Source organism: Triplophysa rosa, linkage group LG22 (genome assembly GCF_024868665.1).
Source record: "Triplophysa rosa linkage group LG22, Trosa_1v2, whole genome shotgun sequence".
Taxonomy (NCBI): Eukaryota; Metazoa; Chordata; class Actinopteri; order Cypriniformes; family Nemacheilidae; genus Triplophysa; species Triplophysa rosa.
In genome coordinates this window covers 480,982-495,794 of record NC_079911.1, presented here as the reverse complement: position 1 = coordinate 495,794, position 14,813 = coordinate 480,982, and the positions used below count along the sequence as shown (strand labels likewise).

Genomic DNA, 14,813 nt, shown 5'->3' with positions numbered 1-14,813 from the left:
CTCTTATGGCCTCCTTTGCCTCAATAGCTAGTGTACCTTAAAAATGATTTTGACATAATTCTTTAAGAATTCTTTAAAGAACACAACATAATGTGTTTATATTTGGTATCACATTTTTAAAGTGCTTGCTTTGTCCTTCAACAGTGAGCAATTCATCAAAGTGCTAACATGAGGATAACAGTTGTATATATAGCACACACAAGCTTGTCATATACCGTCCACACGTGCACATTCATGTGTTAATGCATGCTGATGTCAGAATATTTCTGTCTTAATCTCACACATTTAGCCACATATCTGCAGCACTGGACTAAAGCTTCCTTGTAAATCAGCTGATCTGCTGTCTGTTATTGATTTAGACTGAAATTACCAACACGACCGATCGCTTTTCCATTTCAGGCCCGGACCATTGATCACAGCACTGGTAGAGGGAGGGGCTTTCAGCTTCCCAGCATCACAAGCATGTATATGCAGCCAAATGAGATGAAGCTAGCAGACTGAGCGCCGAGGTGAACTCAGGTGATGAAGATCAAGACACATACGTCTGAAATACTTTGAATAACAGATACATAAAAAATTTCTGAGCAGACAGTCTCCAGCGAAAGCTAAGCACTAGCCTGTTGGTGCCAGGGCTTTATTTAAGATCAGCCAGCAGATTCTCATGTCACAATAGCGCTTCGTTTACATGCGCAGTGGTCTGAGACCATATCTCTACAATCCCGTTGTCCCAGAGAACCGAACCCATCAGCTCTCTGTCTGCATGATAATGAGCATCATGAGGAAACTCTGCAGGATGACTGTGCAACCTCAGTCTCACACTGCTAAAAGTGGCAGAGCTGCAGAAAAAAAGAATTGGGACAAAAAAGGGAGGGAGATCCACAATCTGAGAGTGGAGGTCTGGCAGTCCTCCAGCCGCTATAATTCTTCCAGCTTTCAAAGTCACGGTGCGGGGCAGATAGTATTACTGCCGATCATCTTTCTCTGGAGGCGTATCGGCTCGTCTTTGTGGAGACTCTGACCTTGAAATGGAGCCGAGCCAACAGGAAGTGTCTTCCTCTCACTGCGGCTCTGCTGCATTAGCACACACGCCCGTGCACCGCGGCCTCGTGTCACTCGTGTGGGCAGGTAACCGCTGATAATGTTTAGACTTTACACAATCATTGTCAAGCAGCTTCAAAGGGCCATCTGCGTCACTATCGACGCCCAGGTCGAGTCAGTTATTCTTACAGGGCTGAGTCACTAATGTTTGTCCCACAACTGACAAGATATAACATGTTTAACACCGGGAATGACATCCTGTTCTTACATCATCGTCCAGTCGCTTTGAACGTAAATATGAAAAGCGGAACAGACTGAAAGTACAACCCTTTTGACAACTCTTCAAAACATTTCAGATTCACATTCATACCAGTAAATGTCATGCGGTACTTACAGGTTCTGGGAAGGATATTGTTAGACTCCAGAGTTTGGGATGGATATTGGTTTGAGGTGTCATTCCGAGGCGGTCTGAAGGTGCTCTTGGGGCTGGGTGGAGATGCAGAGTCTGTGTGAAAAGTGGCTGCTGCAGTGGATGTGAAGACAGGCACCTTAGTGGAGGGGGGCTCGAACGGTCCGCCCGTGGACTCCCCCTCCACAAAGACTTTTGGCTGTCCTGGGACGTTTGCAGTCGTCGGGGTAGAGTTGAAGGTTGGGGCCGAGACTGACGCGGTGGGGTCCAAATTTAAATTAGGGTCCTGTCCTATGCGCTTGAGATCGAGGTGGCTCGGAGGCTCATATTCAAAGATCTTATCCACGAAGACCCACTTGAGTCCGGCTGTGCAGAGGGCCAGACTCAGCAAGCAGGCCAGGATGGGTAGGATGCAGATTTTTTCCGAGCGAACGCAGTTACGCACCTGCTCGAGCTCTAGGCACACACAGCATGCGGCCGCAGGCAAAAGCAAGCATCCCAGAGGACCACGCTCAGAGCTGTCGCCGTCCCCCGCCACATCCTCCTCCTCACCTTGGGTGGGCTCTTTTGCGGAGACCTCCGACAGGACCTCTGAAAGAGCCTCTTGAGATGGAAGTCCAGCCGAGATGTCCTCTGTAGCCTCCGACTTCATCCCTCTCTCGTTCCGGCTCTCAAATGCGGCAGTCCAGATGTCTTTCTAGCGCAGCGGCATCAAGCATGCTGCCTCATAAAGTGTTCTTTCTATTATCAGATGGCCAGCGAGGGGGAAGGGGCTGCGACGGACACGACGCTCAGCTGAGTAACCTTGTTACTAAAGAGGAAGTGCTTCCGTGGCTAATTTCTGTCCTCCAGGTTTGTTCTCACTCTCTCCGGCAGAGCAGCAGAACAACACCCTAGGAAAGTCTATAAATAAAGCATGTGCTCCAGAGGCAGACGCGTGCAGTAGCCCGAGGGTGGATCCCACCTCACAGCGAGGCAGAGAGGTCCGGAGAGAGTGCAGCACTCACCTGAGGGCAGGGCAGGAGGAGTGGAGCGCATTCACGCTGTTGTGTAGCCGCCAGCCACCGCTGAAAATGGCTGAATCATCCGGAAGTGGCAGGTGCGGGTCCGATCAAAGCGCTGGCACCTCTGAACAGAGTGAAAGCCGGTGGCTTAAGACTCTCATGCGGGACCAATAGAGATGTGAGTGAAGATTACACACACACACCCTTCCTCTCTCTCTCTCGCTCTCTCTTTCTCTCATCTGTCTGGTATCGCTCTCCTCTCACACGCTCAACACAATGCGCAGAGCCGGACAAGTCTGCACTTGATCCAATTAGGAGGAACAGCAGCGAATGAGAGAGCTGAATGCAGACAGTCTCTCTCTCTCTCTCTCTCCCATTCACTCATCCACCTCTCATTGATTCTGCCGAGGATCACACACTGACGGGAGGATTCTCAGGGGAATGCAATACTGGTGTTTCTATTAGTGGTTGAATGATATGGGCTTTTCAATGGCCCATACTCTGATATCTAAAGAGCAGGAGGGGCAACGCTGAAACTTACTGCAAAAGACATTTGATTGAATCCAAAATAATCTCAAAATGATCAAATCACTTGAGGAACAAAAGAAGAACAAACTATGTGTGTACATCTTCCAATCACACCAACCGAATCTTCTTCTTTCTTTATTTCATGTTAATTGGATTTGTTTGGAGTAATGTTGGAATATTTCCAGTCTGCCCTTTACTTTTCTCTGTAATCACGTTTGCTTGTCCATTCCGAAGGACCGCTGACTCAGGGGTCGGGAGATGGATGAGACCCCCGCCGTGACCCATAAACACTGAATGAGGCTCAGACTCCAGAGAAAAATACTGTCCCGCTGAAACACTGTGATTTTATGTTCATATTCTTCACACTTCATTTCTGCTAACATGTAAAAATAAAGGCTAATCATTCTAATCAATCTGTCATTTGTTACTACTGTGGTACTTCAGTGATATTTTTATTTCAAACGGTGAAGCGTTAAATCTACTGTGGTGATTCTATAACAAATGTCTGAATGATTTAACAAGTTAAAATGATATGTTTAAACAGGTTTAAGTAAGCATTGGCTTTATCGTGAATAAATCACAGCTGAAGGGCGTTGTTAGGGTTGCCTGCAACCCCTTCAGCCGTGTTTTATTCATGATAAAGCGCTTGCCTCAAGTACCTTATTACTTTTATAAAACGGTTACCACACAACACAAATATTAAAGCCAAAAAATTTGTATCAATGCAACTTAAATGAAGTAAAATCACTTAAAGCCTCTAGTCCCTAATTGACAGTGAACAGCAACGGAATGATTAGTTAACGTTGCTAAGGGTGTGCAGTGATAGACGGAATTGTTAAGTGAAGTGGTCATAGCTGTTGTATCGTGAATAAAGCACAGCTGTTGACCAATCAGAATGAGGGACTGAAACTATCCGTTTTATAAATCTGTAACATTTGCCTCTCTATCGCCATCTTTGTTTATAGCATGAAATTGCAGGTTACTTCACATATGTGACCCCGCCTGTGATTTCCTGGCTAAAATCGCAGAATGTGATTATGAGGTCTAAGGCGTTGTTATAGCCATAAAACGGACAAAAATATGTAGTTTGTGTTTATTGCTGTAAATGACAAATCATAAACCAACCTTCATGTTATATCATTTAAATTGTTGTTTATAATATGATAAATGCGAGAAATTAATTATTTCATTGACACTACATTTCATATTTCAACCAAAAATGCCAGAGCTGGGCTTCTTAAAGATTGGTTTTGATCATCTCTGTGCTTGCTTTATGCACAGAAACACCTGATGATTAATTTTAAAAACCACTTTTTACCATTAGAAAGTTAAAACAGACCATAATATTAAATCGCATGATCAAAAAGCAGGTCAGTGCGGTGTGAGGCAAGGAACTTGCGACTTTAGCTGGGTTTTTTCTGTGTGAATGCTTCTGTGTATAGCTTTCCTGTGGCTCAGTGGTTAGAGCATGGCGCTAGCAACACCAAGGTCATGGGTTCGATCCCAGGGGATTGCACATAGTCAGAAACAAATAGTATAATGCAATGTGAGTCGCTTTGGTTAAAAGCGTCTGCCAAATATGTAAATGTGTCATCAGCCAAATTTCAGAAACTGCTTACTTGTTTCATAGCTCAAGATCTTACTTTGAATACATTTTAAAACTGCTTCGTGCCGAAATAATTCGGTTCTTGAATGCTGGTGTGATGAATTCTGAATCTGAAAGTGAAATGGCCAAAGAGGATAGATATAGGGAGGCTCAGAGATGATGTATTTTTGTATGCAAACCCCAGAAGCGAGTTAGCAGTTTAGCACTTCCGGTTCCATCGCTGTGTTTTTAAATGGGTTTTTGGTAAATCGCCCGAAATAAGGTCTGTGTTAAACAAAACCTCTAAATATTTTCACGTTTTATTCTATGACAAAAAACACCAATTAAAACCCGCTTGTGATTTTTAAAGCCTTATTGTGTCTTAAAAACGACGGTTGCTAACAAGTTGTTAAAAGCGACTACTTCCTTTGGCGGGGACGTTAGATGTCATCGCGCATTAAAGCTCACAAATAATGCAACATGGGCACAAATCTCTTCAAACGTATATGCGGATTCATTCACGGAGTAATTACTTAGCAGGGAACATATTTTTAATAAAGTTTGAAAGAGTTGTCGGAGGCTTGGTGGTGGTGACGTTGATATCCAGCGACCTTAAGGGCAGTCTGTTTATAGCATCATGTCAGCTTTTTACTTCTGACTAGGGATGTCAATTTAGACAAATTCCCATAATCGATTTTCATTCACATTAAGGATCAATTAATCGATTACTGGTTAACATTAATACTGAAATATGCCTCTGCAGTATATAGGCATGACAGCACGCAAAAGCCACGCAAAACTCCATCTTCCTCACCTGAATAAAAAGAGTGAGCGAGTATAACACAGGCTGTGTGTGCGGTCTTCTGAATTGGATGGTTCTTTAGTATTTATTTGCCTAATATGATCGATCTGACTCTGCAGATGCCATAATAACACACTCTGTCTCTCTCCCGCTTTCTGTTTTTTTTATTTTTATTAGGCATAACGGAGGTGCGCTCACTCTGTTGGTTAGCAAGAATGCCACTCAAAGCGGGCTTGGAACAGACGCGTTTCCTATATTTCACATCGTTTCCACATCGCAGCCTCTTGCGATTAGCAAATCGCAACGTCTCACATCGCGATTGCGATTCGATTTCGATTAATCGTTCAGCCCTACCGAGCGCTGACGAAAGCGACAGATGGGGGTAGGGGTGTGTTTGTTTTTGGTGATTTGAACATCAACAACGGCTAAGAGAAATCAGACACCCTGCCTTTAAGTTATTTAGAGTAAACTGTTATTGACAATTAATGGATCGTCGATTAATCATTAACATCCCTACTTCTGACGATTGTATTTCGGCAAATGTTGTGTACATTTGTAAAGATTATCTTGATTGACAAAACATGTAAACATCATAAACCGTTGTTAATCACAGAGCTTATTTTTTGCGATCTTCCAAAAGTCTATGGGAAAAATGAATAGGCTTTCAGTCGAGGGAAGCAGCGCGGTGCTTACTTCCGGGTTAGCCTACAAAAATACGTCATCTCTGAGCCTCTCCATTAAAAAGATGCGTCACTGCCATTAAAATGAATGGGGAGTGAATGCAACGAGTGAATTATTATTAATATTATTTCATTATTATTTATATTATTAATAAAACAATACAAATCATTCTAGTGAATTGAACTGGTTACTGTTGCTACAATCAATCTATTGTGGTCCCCTCCTTTGTTTCAATGTTTTTATGCTTTTTGTACTTGCGCATCATAATAAATAGACCTATTTTACAACACCAACATTAAGAATTTCCCCATGCATGTGTCAGATAACACTGGAAACGGGAGAATCTCAGCTTTAATGAACATAGACAGGATAATTATGGTTCAAGTGTGTTTCATCTCTAAATATAAGCTTGTCTTTACATTGTAATTTCTCAAAAATTCTGCGACCAAACTTGAACAAATAGTTGACATGGTACGGCCAGTTTAATACTCAGCCAGTAAAGATATCAAGATGAATGTTCTTTACTCTGTGTAGGACAATTTTTTGTAGAAAACAGCAAATCACAAAAATGACTTTGGCTTGATATTTAATCTTATTTAATAATATGAAGTTGTTAAAGCCACAATATGGAATATTTGGACCGCTAGATGGCACACTTTCGAAACAACAACAAAAGGTGAAGTTAAATGACGTTATGTAGGAGAGTGGAATTATGGGACATGTCGTTTTCACCATCCAGAGGCGTATGGAGATCGCCCATCATGTTCACAGACGAGGTAATGAATGAATTTTATTTTATGTCATCGTAATGAATTAGCTTGCAAGAAACGTGGAATGTAATGCTACGTTAGCCCGCGACTGATATTGGACTTTGTCAATTGATTTGGTAGCGTAATGATACACAGTTTTACCTGTTTAAAACAGTCATACAGTCGTCGTTTAAAAAGTAAATTGGAAGGAACCCACAGCATTTACAAGTAACGTTACTGGCTACATATTTTTGTGCGACATATACTGTATTTCATAGGGTAACTGCATTCATAACTATTCAAATAATCTGTGCACGAGTATTTCGTGTACAATAAAAAATGTGCTTACCTGTCTATTAAAACACATGCGAGAGCGGAGTCTCTGTCGAGTCCAAGTTGGTCACGAAGCTCTCTCCATTTAGAAAACGCCACGCCGATATTAATCCTTGTTCTATTTCTTTGTTTGTCCATAAGCCTGCTTGCCTCGTTTGGCCTATGTTTACGCTTTTTTGGGTTTCCTTTACTCGCCAAAGAGTAATCGTGATCCATAATAACAGAACAACAGATGCTGTATAACCACTTCCACATGTGCGTGTTGCCGTAGTTTCTACAAGTGGAAACTGAGGGTAGTGCGGAGCAGCGGATATTAAGTCACTGATATTCAACAAATACAAGGGAGACAAGGGACGGGCCATTATTTTAAATAGGAATTTCTCTGGATTTGCACATTCTTGGGAACATTTGGGATAATGTAAGTACACAACTGCATGAAATATATCACACTGTGCAAGTGATTTTTGGATATTTCATAACAAAATTCTTCCATATTGTGGCTTTAATAACGCTATTAAGATTACATTATTACCTAATTTTGAATACTTTATTAATTGTATAAAATTAATATCATAAAGTATCACATTGTTTTCTTTTGTCAGATTATGAGAATACACAGAGGACAGACACACCGACACATTATGGGATGCGCAGGGATCAGAGGGGTGAATGGGCACGTTTCATTAGAGTAAGAGTCACGTCTCCATGAGGGCGTGTGTGGGTGTGTGTGCAGGATCCTGAGGTCAGGTCAGGTCAACAGACATGACCTTTAACCTCTGCTGAGGAAATGACATACACTTACACTGTGTAGGGACAGATGCTTCACATCCTGCTGGAGTTTCTCACAGAATCACCTTCAACATGACAGTGCTCCAGCTACTGCTGTATGAACATCACTGTTCTTTTCATCCTTCTTTACGTGTCAGGGACGACATCTTTTAAAAGACGTCTGGCAGGTGACGGGTTACTGCTGCATTAGCAGATGAGGTGCTTTTCATGCCAAACACGTCGAGGCAAAAGTTTCATTAAACACGCAACAAGGTCTCAGGCACCAATTCAATAACATTCTGTGCTGACACACAAACAATATGAGCTTTTCAAGCCATAGATTCTCTCTTTCTCCTGCCCATGACACACACACACACACTCTCTCTCTCTGAAGCAGACAGACACATGAAGTCAGAGAGAGACGGTCACGTCTGATGCGTGTTAGTGCCCTCACCTCCAGCTGCCCGCCCGACTGGTGCCAGCGCTGCAGGATCATCCAACACACACACACACATCAAATCACATTTCAAATAAATCTCTTTTAACTCCTGCTTTTATTGTGCAACATGTATTGTGTGCCGACAGTTCACCCAAGAACTTTTTTCATCATTTCTTCTTGTTTTTGGATGAACTGTGACTTGAATATGCTTTCATCAAATTGTAATAATCTGTCATGTTAATCCTCTATTCACCCTCCAGTCAACTCTCATAAAAAATGTCATATGAGTTTCAAAGTTATTAATAAAAAATAAAAAACTTTTCAATTAAAAAAAGAAATCATTTCATTTGCCTTATATAAGTAAGTTTCTTTTGTCAAAAGCCAACAACGAGTCTAAAACAGTCGACTCTAGCTGTCAGTCATATCATGTGTTGTCAGTGAATGTGTGATTATAAAGCTGATCCAGGAGCAGTCTGAGCACTCAGGATTGTGTAATTATTCATGTGCTGGAGGTTCAGCGTGTTCTCCGCCTCAAAGCTTTTCCCAAAGGGACGCGTGTGGCGTGACTGAGGACAAAATAAACTTAAGATCTGGACTACGCTGGGCACGCTAGAGGAATACACAACAGCACATGAAGAACCGTCAGGTTTCATCATCATCATCATGTGATTTCACAATCGCTTCTTATCGCTTCATGTTTTGTCTATCACTAATGGTCAGGTCTCTGCAGACCGCCGCTCACGTCTAGACGCTGTAATTGACAACTGACCTGTTCAGATCATCAGTATATCCAGAGACTGATATTGAATGATATCGCTTCAAATAGCACATGAATGACATCTTGTCTTGTTCTGTTACAGCCGTGACACGAGACCACATGAGCTCATACACCAAACCTACATCAGATACTTGAAGCATTACTGCCTGAACAAAACACAATGAGCTCATCTACAATAATTCTACAAATAAAAGTGTCAACCAGATTACTGGAGCTGAATGATTGACAATATTATCATGTGCAGTAATAACATCATCGTACTCACAATCATATTAACATCACTACATTACAGTATATTGAAACAGCACCTATGGTGGAGATAAGATAAAGGCTCTTTTCTATATCAACTCTATGTTTTTCTCTACTTTTTATTTTGCTGTCACAACTGTTTTGTGATTTCATAATTCTGCTGACTATTATCTTTGTCAGTTCCCAGTCTGTTCGCCCCCTGGACTACACTACCCATGATCCTCCACACACCCTCATCGTCATTACCCTCACTTGCCAGCGATCTCCTCATCACCAGGACTCTACAGGGGGTATGCATTGACGTCACAGGACACGCCCCCTTGAGTGGTAAAACGTGCAGCAAAATGGCTGCTTTCAATAGGAGAAACAAAGAAACCGGGACTGAAACACGCAATTATTTACCTAAATTACAAGCAGTTGGACTCGACGGTGATCCCTATGACTTAGAAAGGAACCAGGTGTCCTCGGACAGTGATGTGTTGCGCGGAATTTCATTTCCTGATATTGTAAGCACCCATTTTGCCACTCAAGGGAGCGTGTTTTGGCGTGTTCACGTGGAAAAGTGACGCACGTGCATTCCCTCGATATTAACTCACTCAGTTTGTCCCGTCTCGTCACTGTGTATGCTTTGTGGTGTTTCATGTTGTAACGCTCTGTTTGCTAATACATTTCCTGTTACTGGATTTCTCAGTGTCCTGGTCTGTAGCTTTCGTGACAATCTTAAGAATGTGAAAAAATGGAAACTATACTACACTAGTTTATTCTTAAAAAAGGTTTGTTAGTTAAATTCAGAGAGCGAGAGAGATGTGCTGTAGATCTGTAATGATGACCAGCGCTCTCACGCTACTACTCATCTATAACACAACCAATCAATAACCTGTAAATCCATCCAATCAAAGATTCTAATTCAGAGACGAGATGTCGAACATCGAGAGGTCTGATTGGCTCAGGAATATAAGGGTGTGGTGTGCTGGATAGAGAAGCACTTGAGGTTGAGAGAAGAATTTCCCTCCTTCAGAAATCCTATATTGATATTCACTATCACATTCCTTGATCTCTTCCTCCACACACAATACTCTCTGTTCCAGACACATGAAATGATTCATAATAATATTCTATAGTATAATATACCGATCGGCCGACTGAAGGAAGATCAACAAGTCATGTTTAAGACACAGAATAAGTCTGATGTGTGTTATATATGAAATGCTGCTTACCTTTCATGACGGTTATGTTGGCAGATGTGTTTGCTTTTCCTAAACTGTTGACAGCCTCACACGTGTATAAACCCACGTCTGCCTCCGTGAACTTCCTGATGGATAGTTCTAAGATTTTCCTCCTGTGGAAGTGTCCCGTAACATTAGTGTTGTTGTTGAGAAAGTGTTAGATCATCTCACTGATTCAGTTCACCAGCTCAAATACATCATCACATATCAAAGCTCATATCACGTGTGCATTAACACTTCAGTCTCAACTCAATTCACATCAATCACATTTTCATCACAGGTGTAGTTCGGCTGAAGGCACTTACGGTTTCTGTTTATTTCTCTTAATCTTTATACTTTTGCCTTTATTTTTGCCTGCGAGTTCTTTTCCGTTTTTGTACCACTTGATGTTGGGCTCTGGGTTTCCAGACACGAGCTCACACTTCAGGATCATCTTCTTTCCGTCCTCTATAGAGCTGCTCCGCAGGTCCTTCAGCTTGGGTTCAGCTGAAAGACAAACACACACACACATGAACATCACATCAAAATCACAAGAAAAAAGGACATTCTGCATTAAAACTATGAAGGTGATTCTTTTTGTATTATTATTAAACATTTCTCCTCCAACTGTCTCCAATATCTAATAGCATATTTTACAGCTGTTACACCAGATTAATCACAATAATACTCTGCACTCCAGACGATAATTCTGTTATTCTCTTAATAAAATCAAAGCTGAACTCATGCGGCGAGTACACATTATAAAGATGAAGATATTAAAGGTTTCTCAGAGGGAACATCAACACAAACTCACTGGACGTCAGTGTACATGTCATGACTGCGTTTGATGTGTGATCCCATCCACTGAAACATCATGAGACACATCTGAATCTCTCATCATAAAGAACAGTTACAGACACACACACACACACACACACACACACACACACACGTGTATTCATCTACAGTGAACCGAAGGTTTGCTTTGCTTTGTGAATATTATTCTGCACTTCTGATCTGAAGCACAAGTATCTGTACTTTCCTCAGACCCGTGGCACAGTTTGCTCTATTGTGAATCACTAGTGAAAGTGAACACAACCTCACTCATTTCAAAGTGTGATATCACAGATTCATAAAACCAGTCTTTCATGTTTTATCACAGAGCGATGCTGTGGGACCTCACAAACTTTTCATTCAACACACTCACGCGGATCTGTTGTGTGCTGAAGAACTGTCGTGTGTGTGTGTGTGTGTTTCCGGTGGTCTTCAGCTGTTTCTTTATGTCACAGACCCACTCCCTTTGGGGAAACGCCTACACTGTGTGTTAGACTGCAAAACTGAGTCAGATCAGAGTCCACATTCACCAGAATCATCTCAATGCTTGTCATACTGTACTGCAGACACAATCACTTTCAGAGCTCACATCAAGAGCAAAACAAATGTGTCTGTCATCAGAGTTTGAGAAGAGATGTCAACTATGTGTCAAACTGAGCTCAGATTTCTCAAGTCTGCAATCAAAATATTATTGACGATCTCAATATTTACATTTACATTTATTCATTTGGCAGATGCTTTTATCCAAAGCCACTTACAAGTAGGAGAGCATATAACATTTTGTCAACACACTAAACATAACCGTTCGTTTACAAGGCCATGCTACTTGGAGGATAAAGCTGGAGTAAGCAAAGTAGAGAACAAACAACAAGAATTTCTCATCAAATCCAGATGATTTGACCTCTACGATCTACATTCATTTACACCTCCAGACTCTTCATGTGTTCACACAATTACACTCTCATTTATTTCTCTTGAGCACTTTTAAGAGGACCATCTGAGACCAAGTACAGCTGAGAACTCCATCAAATCTCTTGAGCTACAAAAGAGCACCATCTGAGCAAGAACACTCCCCCGTGGGACTGAATTACATATCATTCTTATAACCGCATTAACACTGTGTAGAATAATAATGATGTCACATGAGATGTAGAAATATCATCAGTTTCTTTCAGAACTCATTTCACTTGTCTGACTCATTTCTGCAGTGATTTTAAGCAACTGGTCCCAAAGTGATTTTCAATGGAAGAATGAAGTCATTTCCAAACAAGTTCACACACACTTGTATATGCGGTTTACGAAGACTCTCCGTAGACGTAATGACAAACGGTATATTCTATTTCCTACCCCTAAACCTAACATCGCAGAAAAGCTTTTTTCTTTTTTTTAATTGATCATTTAGTATGTTTTTTAAGCGATGTAGTTTACGAGGACACAGGAAGTGTCCCCGTAAACCATGTTTACGTTGTTATACACGTCAGTACACAGATTTGTGTCCTCAGACACACACACAGACACGAATCCCATTAACCGCTTGACAAGCATGACGTGTGCAGAAATTACAAGAACAGGCATCAAATACATCACTGTATGTTAAACATTACAGGAATTCTGCTTTGATCCTGTGTGTCCTTATACTCCAATAACCCACCATTTTCATCTCAGGGAGAAAAACAGCTTATAAATCAAACTAAATCGTGCTTTTTTCTTGAATGTAAAAATGCAGAAAGTTTTGTGTGAGAGTTTGATTTATGGGATATAATATACAGCTTGTAGGGATGTAACAATATTATGGATATCGTGTTATTGCAATAGCAAAATTGTCTCAATATTATGGTGGTCACATGACTGTTTTAAATGATAGGTCTTCCAGGGCTTTAACATAGAGAATGTAAGAAAAAATCATAGATGTTACCTCTGTCAAGGTCCATCTGGTGCAATTATTTTATTTTAGAAAAGGGATTTTTAGGTCCATCTCATACTATAACTCATACCTCTAAACAACAGTTATGATTAGAGGATCAAGAAAAGAGGATTCTTATGGCACGTTTACAAGTCATCATTTGTCATCTTAAACATTGCAATAAATATTGTACCGTGGATTTTATGCCGAGGTATTATCGTACAGTGAGATTTTGATATTGTTACATCCCTAACAGCTTGTACAGTATAAAAGTCATTATGTCAATGGAGAGTTCCCATTGAACTCAACTGTGTGTGTGTGTGAACTGAGAAATGTCAAAGCGCTAGTTTCACTAACACTCCCACAATCTCTTCTTCATCTGGCAGCTTCATACAGAGCGAGCGGCTCTTGAGTTTCATCTGAAGCTTGCGTGAACATGTTCGAGTTTGCAAATGAATCAGTCCATGAAATCCACACTGATCTCTTTCTGTGAGAATATGTGACATGCGAGTTAGCCATGTGGCACATCTGTCATAAAATATATTAAAAATTAACCACCAGCGTTGAGGGCTTTAGGTGAATTCTTACACAAACACTTAAGAACGACTCGACAAACGTGTTAATGTGTAAACTACACAAAACATTAAATAACTACACAAATCAACAAAATATGACTACGAATAACATCAAATATGTGGCTTGAGACACACACATGTATTGCTGGTCGCTCTCGTGGCTCAGAGGCCAAAAGCAGAAAAAATCATCAAAATAATCAAGCTGAAGTGACATTCAATGACCAACCGATATAAACCCCTTCAGATCTGTAACGCCTCATGGCTTCAGTCCCCAGCTCACGTGCTCAAACGTCCCAGTCGACTCCTGAGCTCAGGATCTATTCAACCTGTCGATCCATTCACAAAACTGGCAGAAGAGAGAGACGGTTACCTGGCGGAGAGCTGTCGGACGGGTTTGCTTTCTCAGAGTCTTTCTGCTTTTTCTTATCTCCTCTTTTTCCATCTTTATTGGCTTTCTTCTCAGACATTCTGCAGTCTGGATGTGGGATTTCTGGGCTCCGTTCAGCTGTCAGTCTCTGGATGGAAAGTTCTCCGCGCACTCGCTCCGGTGGCCAACTGTGCAGTAGTCTCTGTGAGGTGAGCATGTGTGTTTTACTGCACCAGAGGCGGGACCAACGCTTCATGTGTCACATTACTTCTCTCTGTCTGTGTGTGTGTGTGTGTGTGCGCGCTCACCGCCGTCTTTCATTCTTGTGAATTTAAGTTATTTAGTTTTATATAAACAGAAATGTTGAGCTTCTGGCTTTTGAACATACTGCTTCTTCTAGAATTATAGTTGCATTTGCGGTTTAAAAATGAGAGAAAGTTTTCTTTTTCCCCAAAGCATAAGTATGTCCAACACTTTTATTTTTTATCTCAGGGTTACTTGTTTGGGGTATTTTTTACCTGGGTAACACAGTTGACTTTTTTTTATTTTGGCCTTGGCCTATCCTC

General features: G+C 41.3%; 1 protein-coding gene across 8 annotated transcripts in view; it reads right to left on the bottom strand.

Annotated features, from left to right (window-relative positions):
- nrg1 (neuregulin 1) overlaps positions 1-14,467 on the bottom strand; it is a 36,036-nt gene extending 21,569 nt beyond the window's left edge. For 5 of the 8 annotated variants that reach the window (XM_057320357.1, XM_057320358.1, XM_057320355.1 and 2 more), the window contains exon 1: positions 1,433-2,232. In XM_057320357.1, coding sequence (XP_057176340.1) covers positions 1,433-2,099 — 667 coding nt within the window. In that variant the 5' untranslated portion in view covers positions 2,100-2,232. Of the gene's footprint in view, positions 1-1,432; positions 2,233-10,580; positions 10,703-10,894; positions 11,076-14,250 lie in introns of those variants that run through there. The other 3 variants (XM_057320361.1, XM_057320360.1, XM_057320362.1) reach the window with 1 other exon arrangement.
- Between the last annotated feature and the right edge of the window lie 346 nt (positions 14,468-14,813).